The sequence below is a fragment of the Pteropus medius genome, unplaced genomic scaffold (assembly GCF_902729225.1).
Source record: "Pteropus medius unplaced genomic scaffold, Ma_sr-lr_union100, whole genome shotgun sequence".
NCBI classification, from domain to species: domain Eukaryota; kingdom Metazoa; phylum Chordata; class Mammalia; order Chiroptera; family Pteropodidae; genus Pteropus; species Pteropus medius.
In genome coordinates this window covers 16252890-16262040 of record NW_024342467.1, presented here as the reverse complement: position 1 = coordinate 16262040, position 9151 = coordinate 16252890, and the positions used below count along the sequence as shown (strand labels likewise).

Here is a 9151-nt window from a genome sequence, read left to right as displayed (position 1 = left end):
GGGCTCAAAACAAGACAGGAAGTTGGTTCCAGCAGTCTTAGTCAATGGTCTTGTGTTCGTCAATAACAGAAACTTGTTCAAGCCACCTTAGGTAAACAAACAAACAAAAAGCCAGGAGAACTTCGTGTAGGAAGAGTGCGTCCAGACTACATCACAGAACTCAAGCAGAGGCGTGGACCCCGTGAGAGCTGAGAACCAGGAACTGGAGAACGACCAGGAACTATTATTTCTTCTGTCTCTCTCACGCTCCCTCCTCCCTCCCTTCTTTTCTCTCCTTCAATCTCCCCCCACCCCCACCCTCTACCCTTTTCCTGCTTTCTTCTCTTTCTCTGTCTCTCTTTCTCTGGCCAGATCATATTTTCATCCACCTTTTACTTTGCACATCAGTTCTTCTTTTTAAATATCTGCTTTCTCCGCTCCTCCTGACATGTGGTTGAGAATGGTTTTCCATGATGGCAGCTTCTGCTGATCAGTTTCCAAAACCCTCACTGTAGCTAAAAGGCAGAGTCAGTCATCTCTGAATCCCAACTCCACTCTGACTACCTCACCTCAAGACAGGTGGCCACTCACGGCCAGCAGAGCGGGGTCGTCAGGCACGAACATGGCTGCCTCATGGAGATGGAGATGTTCTCAGTGAAAGAGGGTGTCGACCTGGGAAGAGCCCCCAAAAGGTTATCAATGTCAGCCATTAGGGCAATTTTTCTGTACAGACAAGTGCAAGGTACTACCATTAAGAAGAACTTGTCAAGAAATAACAAGCGTTGGCGAGGATGTAGAGAAAAGGAAACCCTTGTGCACTGCTGGTCGGTGTATAAATCGGTAGCCACTGTGGAAAACAGCCTGGAGGTTGCTCAAAAAAATTAAAAATAGAACTATCATATGATCTAGCAATTCCATTTCTGGTTACTTATCTGAAGGGAAAAAAAAGCACTAACTCGAAAAGATATCTGCACCCCTATGTTCACTGCACTATTATTTACAATAGTGGAAAAACAGAAGCAGCCTAAGTGTTCATCCATGATGACCAGATAAAGAAAATGTGGTATTCGTACACAATGGGATATTATTCAGCCACAAAAAAGGAAATCTTGCCATTTGCAACAGCATGGCTGGAGCTAGAGGGTATTTTGCTAAGTGAAATAAGTCAGACAGAGAAAGATAATTTTTGTATCATATCACTTGTCTGTAAAATCTAAAAAAAAAAACCCAAACAAACAAATAAAAAAAAATACAGAGAACAGATTCTTGGTTCCCAGAGGCAGAGGCGAGGGATGGGCAAAATCGGGGAAGGGAGTCAAAAGTATAAACTTCCAATTATAAAATAAATAAGTCTTTGGGATGCAAGATAGAGCATGGTGGCTATAGTTAATAATACTGTATTGTATACTTGAAAGTTGCTAAGAGAGATCTTCAAGAGTCTCATCACGAGGAAAAAAACTATAAAAAACTATAATTATGTTAACTAGACTTATTATGGTGATCATTTTGCCATATATACAAAAATCTAATCATTATGTTGTATTCCTGAAACTAATTTAATGTTTAATGTCAATTATATCTCAATTTAAAAAAGAGGAACAAAAAGAACTTTGCAACTATAAGGCTTTTGGATAGATGAGCATGATTAAAAAACTTGTTCGAAGGGGGTGGATTCATAGGAAACTGAACATGAGTCATAACACAGCACAGTGGGGACAAAACACAGTGAGAAGTGTAACCCAAAGTATAACACAGTTTAGGGTCTTATGTGACATATATATTTAGCAGTGAGGACACTGATATATCAATATATGGCTCCAGAGGTATTTCTTTTCTGAATTCAACGAGACTAACCAGATGGACAAATTTGCAACAGCAGCTCCCAGGTCAATCTGTTCTGATTCTACCCTTAGAAGAAAGGCTCCCTGATAGAATGCCCCAGGCAGAGTCACAAGGTGTTTCACGTGGACATTCTCATCTCTGATCATAGTTCTTTATATATACTTATAATTCTGTATGTAGAGAAATAAAACTGGACATTTCATAGAAATGGAATCATGCAAGATGTGGTCTTTCGTGTATGGCTTCTTTCACTTAAACAATGTTTTCATCCATGATGTAGCATGTATCATTACTTTTTATGGCTGAATCATATGCCAGTGTACAGATATCTCACACTTCGTTTATCCATTCATCCGTTGATGGAGATTGGGCTGTTTCTACCTTTTGGCTGCTGTAAAGAAGTGCTGCTGTAAATACTCGTTAAGAGCTCTTGTTCGAATACTTGTTTTCAGTTTTTTTTAGGCATATGTCCAAGAGTAGAAATGCTGGATCACACAGGACATCTATGTTTAACTTTTTAAGGAATTGCAAAACTGTTTATCCACAGTGGCTGCATTATTTTACATTCCCACCAGCAAGGTATGAGGGTTCCAATCTCTCCATATCCTTGCCAGCACTTATTTTTCATTTTTGCCCCCACCCTATCCATCCTAGTGTGTATGAAGAGGTAGCTCATTGTTGTTTTGCTTTGCATTTCCCTTATCATCGAGTTCTTAAGTTTTCGATTGCACAGAAAAGATCGCTCTCAGAGGCATGGATTGTATCTTATAGATTTAAAATTCTCAGGGCTGGGAATACAGTAGGTGATTTATCATTACCTGTTGATGAATCTTTCATTTGGCAAACATTTACAAAGAGAGTCTGAGTTTTGTGTATCAGCTCAGCACTAATCAAAAGAGTTATATTTCGTTTCAGGGGGTCAGAAGATTAGAGCAGACGGTGACAACAGGCTCCTAAACTGGCAAATTCACACTTCAACATGAAGCAGCAATGGAAGCTTTAGAAACAATCTGATCCATTGCACCAAATGGTGTCTGAAGGTCAGTTACAGTTAAAACAGGCATCACTACTGTTTTCATCTTTAATAAAATGTGTCTTCACAAAAATCTCTTAAGGCAGATGGGTGGTGTTTGGTGGATTCATGTGAGCAAAACACTCCACGATGATAACACTTCTTGGAATTGAAGGGCCAGGTGCTCTTATTAATGAGACTTTTAATTCTGGGCATTTACTACATGTAAGATACTGTCCCAGGCAATTTATTAATAGCTGAGAATGTCATGTACAGCTTTCAGACATTATCTCAATTTTAATAATAGCTTTCTCCTGCTGCAGCACCGGTCCTGTCTGGATTCAGATATCTGAGCTCTGCCATTTACTAGCAATAAGATTTAACCTCTGTGAGCACCAATTTCCTTATCTATAAAGATGGAAATTAAAATGCCCATCTCTTAGGGTTGTTTTCAGGATGAGCTAAGATAACCTGGTTAACTTGCTACAACATCTGGCACATGGAGAGAAGTCAATACATGTTAGCTCCCTCTGCCTTCACTTTAAAGTAGGGCTACGATGGATATTATTCCTCCTACTTTGTAAAAGAGAGGCACAAGCCTCAGTGAATGAGACGTCATATTTTGGGGCATCTTCCCAACTGACGACCATTTCCAGTTCCCTGGGGACTGAACCAGGGTGATGGACTCACAGCTTGTACTGTACAGGCCACTGCTCCCCTGGGTGACTGTTGATCGAATGAGGGAGACAGACATGGGACTGACGTGGGCCATTCAGATTCTTGTGCAAGAATTTGAAATTGAGACCCAGGGACAGAAAGTTAGAATCTTTTTATGGCTAGACTGTGTCACAGAACTGGGGATCTAGATGCCACTATATTCTAGCGTAGGGAAGGGGAAGTGGAGAAAGCTGGTCCTGAGAGGGGAGGCAGGAGTAGGTAAGCAGAGAAGCTGCTCCGCCGGTGACTTTCCAGCACTTGGTTCTAGTCCCTTCTGAGCCCAGCTCCCACCTTTCCCCTGGATTCCATGGGACATCCACTTGCACAGGAATGAAAAATTCCCTCTTGTTCCTTCCCTAAGTTCGGTAGGCAAGATTTTCATAGGCCATGAACTCAAATGGACAAGTGATTGAACTCGATTTTCCTCTAACCCAATTAAATTTTGAGCTCTCTTTCCATGTGACGACAGAAAGGTGATCAAGTAAGCTTTAGGTAAACTGTCATTTCAACGCTTTTTTAGGCATTTTAGGTTTCAACCAGTTCAGGATATTCTCACACATTTCCTCCTCTCCATATTGTCACCTCCAGACTTCTTGGGCACTTTGGCATCGAGGAAGGCATTCAGGCCATGCCCAGCCCCCTGGAGAGAGGTTTAACAGAGACACGATGCATCTATCTGATCCTGGGTCGTCACATCCTCGAAGGCCACTCACCACCCACCTTATTTTTCCCTGCAGGTCTTTGGCCACCGTCAGACACTGTTGTGCCCCTTTTAGGAACTCACAAGTATCTATATCTTTTAATAATATTTATTTTTAAATAAAAAGGTTTTCGTTTAAAGTCTGGGCAATCTTTAATCTCCAGGAAGTAGAGTCATCTGGTTATTCTAATTTCTTTCTAATATCTTAGTTACAAAATGAACTTCGTGCATTGATCTTTTTAGGAGACAGCCCTTTGACACTTAAAATTCCCTTTTCTCTCATAAGTCCTGGCTGTTGTAAAGCAAAAGTGTTGACTTAATTTCAGTAATTTGGAACTAATTTGAGTTTCAAAAACCTCATTTGGAATTCAAATCCATTTGGCTGACACTGTGTAGTGGTGACTTAACTGGGGAGGGCCAAGGGGGTGACTTAGAGAAAATGCATATTTCTGATGCATGAGTTTCAGTTTTCTTAATTACTGCGAGCTGAAAACCCTGACTAGGAGTTTTCAAGAATGCTTTTCACCCTTTGATCCTGACTGCCCTTTACAATTTCTAGGATTACCTCCTCTGCCTTCCACTGTCAGGTCGTCAACTGGGACATGGATGCTGGAGGGCAGATGGAGAGGCTGTGCCAAAATTAGACCTACACTTGCAAGACCAAGTGAAACACTACGCCCATTTTCCTGAAGTCAAACTGTTTTTAGAAGGAGAGGAGGGGAATGGCATTCCATCAAGCATACTTGCCATTCCCTGACTTTGGTTTCAGATCATCTTCATACCCTGGCCCGCAGAAAGGCTTGCTGTTAAATCCTGTTCTCTCACAGCCCTCACAAGGCAGCTGTGTCTAGAGTTCCACTTTAGACGTCCTAAGCTTCACCTACAGAGCACTTTCAACAAGAAAGCTAGAATTCGGAAGCATCTGAAGTTCAGCGGCAGCAGACTGCCGACCAGACAGTAGATTCAGAAGATCGGTTCTATAGGAGAGATACCACATTGTTTTGCTTTAAACGTAAGGCATTTATCAATGGCACAAAGTTAGTTAGGATCGTAGCGCCTAGAGTAGGTATTCTATTTTTTATTTCTAGGCCACAAGGTACAGAAAAGTAAATTTAATGCATTTTAATATATAATAAAAATACAATATAATATCAGGTGAAAAAAATTAGTAAACAGATGTATGCATAAGAATAGAATGAGGAAACAGCTGATCTTTGAACAATGTGGGGGTGGGGGGTTAGGGGGCGTCAAGCCTCTTGCAGTCAAAAATCTGCATATAACTTTTCATTCCCTACAACTTCACATAATAGGATGACAATAAAAAAGAAAATATAAAAGAATCATGTTTAAAATTATTAAAGGCTTAAAAGATGTGATTAAAACGCCAAAGAAAAAACAAGTCCTATGAAAGGCACTGTGACGTGATAGTTGTGAGCAAAGAATCTGGAGCTAAATCGCCAGGTTAAATCCCATCACTGTCACTTATTAGTGGGATAGTACCAACTATTAGTTTGATTTCTTGATTACTGTGAGCTGAAAACTCTGGTCTCATCCTTTGACCTTGTCTGCCTCTTATAATTTCCAGGATTATCTCCTCTTTAATAATCAGTTTGCCTTGTCACAATCCTTATGTCAATTGGGGTGAATCACACTATTTCTATGCCTCAGGCCCCTCCTCTGTAAAGTGGGGATGTTAACAGTGCCTACACTGATGGGGTGCTGTGAGACCTAAATGCTAATACTCAAAAAGTGCTTGGAAGACTGACTATTGAACGATGTATTCTAAACCCATGAATTTAAAAATAAACTCAGATGCAAAATGAACTGTATGTTCTTCATAATAGGTACACTGAAAAATCTAAGGACTCAGACTCAACATAATGGAATGGCAAAAAAAATTATACTGGTAAATCCAACATTTTAAAATTGATAGCACATTACTCAGTAGCCACAATAGAGGATAGAAGATGGCATAATTATGTTGATATCAAACAAAAAAGAATTAAAATTTTTTAATTTTGTAGGGATCATGAAGGTCACTGCAAAATGAAAACATGAACAATTCACTAGGAATATGCAACAGTTCTGATGTTTTCTGCACCAAGCAACATAGTATAATTGACAGAATGAGATGGAAAATTGGACAAATTCACTTCCTGAATGTGGCAGACAAAAATAGAATATGGAAGATTTGAACAACACAATTTACATGACTCAGAGTATACTGAAAAAGTCAAGGTTTTCTGACTACAATGTACTACAATTTGAGATTAGTGAGCAAAAGAAAAACTCCTCAAAAACAAAACAAAACACACTTATAAATAGTCTATATGTCAAACCAGAAACCTCAAGTAAAATGAGTACATACTTAGCACTAGAGGACAATGGCAACAACATATAATAAAACGGGTAGGATGCAGCTAAAGCAGAACTTGAGTGATTTTGGCCTTAAATGCATACATTAGAAAAGAAGAAAGCCTTCAAAGTAATGAGAAATGTCTATTTTCCAGTTATAAAATAAATACGGCAAACCCAGAAAAGTAGAAGCACGGACATAATAAAAACAGAAATGAATAAAATAGGAAGCTAAGAAAAAATAGAGAAAAACCACAAAACCAAAAGTTTAGTTAAATTTAAAAAAGTTAAACTAAGATGACACAGGATAGCCAAAACAATCTTGAACAAGAATGAAGTTGGAGGATTTTAACTTGCTAATTTCAAAACTGACTACAAAGATAGATAAGTGTGGCATTAACAAACTGTTACAGTAAAGGCCAATTAATTTTTGACAAACGTGCCAAGAAAATTCAATGGGGAAGAAGAGTCTTTTCTACAAATGGTGCTGGGATAACTGATATCCACATGCAAAAAAGATGAAATTGGACTTCTACCTTACATCATATATAAAAATTAACTTAAATCATAGATCTAAAACTATGAAACTCTAGTAAAAAACCCAGGAGTAAATCTTCATGATCTTGGATTGGACAGTAACTTCAAGATCTTGGATTAGACAACATCAAATGCACAAGTAATGAAATAAAAAAAATTGATAAACTGAACCGTCAAAATTAAAAACTTCGGTGCTTCAAATTATATCACCGAGAAGTGAAAAGACAACCCACAGACTGAGAGAAGATATTTGAAAATCATGAATCTGAAAAGAGACTTGTACCCAGAATATATTAAGAACTCTGACAACTCAATAATGAGAAAGTAAATAACTAAATTAAAAACTGAGTAAAAAGATTTGAATAGATGTTTCTCTAGGGAAGCTATAGAAATGGCCAATAAGCACATGAAAAGATGTTCAGCATCATTAGTCATCAGGGAAATGCAAATCAAAACCATCAGCTACCACTTTACCCATGATTTGTGGTTCAGTGTCTTCCCATTGTAGCATGGAGAGTCATGTCAGGACCTGGGGGATCAGTTTGTCCTTGGTGGGCAAACAGACTGGTGGGCGCAGTGATCTGGATTTGAGGGCTTCATGTTTGTAACAGCTGCTGAGAAAACCAATGGCCCAGCACACCTAGAGATTTGGGAGAGGTGAGGGGCCGTGGGAAGCTGAGTTGGAGTGTGGCCCCTGCCTCTAGGAGAAGGTGGGGTTAGTTCATCTGGCTTCTTGTCCAGTCAGCCCACAGTAAGCTCTCACGGTCCTTTGGGCACAATTCGACTTGATGCTCATAACCAGTAAATGGCAAACATGTACAAAATATACAGTTTGTTAGAAAAACATAACTTCATGAAACTACTCAAAAAGAAATATAATTTTTGATTAGATTTATTCCTTAAATCAGTTTTCAAATCCACCCTCCTCCTTCAAAAAAAAAAAAAAAAAAGATAAAATAAAACAAGCCATTAAATCCAGAAGATTTTACCAGTCAGACCCAAACTTCAAAGAACAGATAATTATTATCTTAAACAACGTGTTCCAGTGAATATAAAATGAGAGAACACTGCCCACCTCATTCTATGAAGTAAAATAATTCTGATGGCAAAATCAGATAAGGAAAGTACAAGAAAGTAATAATTAAAGGCTAATCTCACTTCTAAATATAGATGCAAAAATCCTAAACATTAGTGAACTGAATCCAAAAATGCCTATTAAAAATATATCATTATCCAGTTAGAGTCATCCTAGGAATACAAAGAGGGTTAAAATTAGAAAGTCTATTAATGAGAGTTACCATATTAACTGGTTAAAAAAGAAAACTGTATGATGCTCTCAATAAATGCAGAAAAACTTTTGATAATGTTCAACATCGTTTCATAATACCAATAGCAGGCTAGAAGTAGAAAGCAAATTCCTTAGCCTGGTAAATGGTAGCTACCAAAATTATAGCAATTTTCAAAATTATATAGCAAAAATTACATGTAATTGTGAATGTTGAAAGCATTCCTTTTCAGATCAAGAACACAATGAATATTTGTTCTATCACCACGTCTATTCAACATTGTATTGAAGCTTTTTACTAGTGTGATAAGACAAGAAAAAGAAATGTTATAAGGATTGAAAAGGAAAAAATATGAAATAAAAAATAATCTACAAACTACCAGAAAAAGGTTTTATTAAAGTTGTTGAATGCGAATGATGTAAAATCAATAACAAAAATTATAAAATGTAATTTTTAAAAAAGGGATATATTTTTAGTGGCAACAATAAAATCTAACTTACCTGGGAATAAATATAACAAAAGATGCATAAGACTTTTGCCAATAAAACTATAAGACTTTATTGAAGAACATAGTAGAACGTATAAATAGATGGAAATATAAACCAGATTTGAGGGGAAGATGCAATTTTGTAGTAACAGTAGTTTTCCTCAAAATCAGTCTAATAAATTCAGTATAATTATAATAAAAATTCCAACAAGATATTTTTCAAAACTTGACAAGAT

The 9151-nt window shown here is 37.8% G+C and overlaps 1 protein-coding gene across 1 annotated transcript in view; it reads right to left on the bottom strand.

Annotated features, from left to right (window-relative positions):
• Positions 1–323: 323 nt before the first annotated feature.
• PLEKHA8 (pleckstrin homology domain containing A8) overlaps positions 324–9151 on the bottom strand; it is a 63011-nt gene continuing 54183 nt past the window's right edge. Inside the window, exon 13 of the mRNA XM_039862635.1 lies at positions 324–651. Within this exon, the coding sequence (XP_039718569.1) occupies positions 611–651 (41 nt within the window). The 3' untranslated portion in view covers positions 324–610. The remainder of the gene's footprint in view (positions 652–9151) is intronic.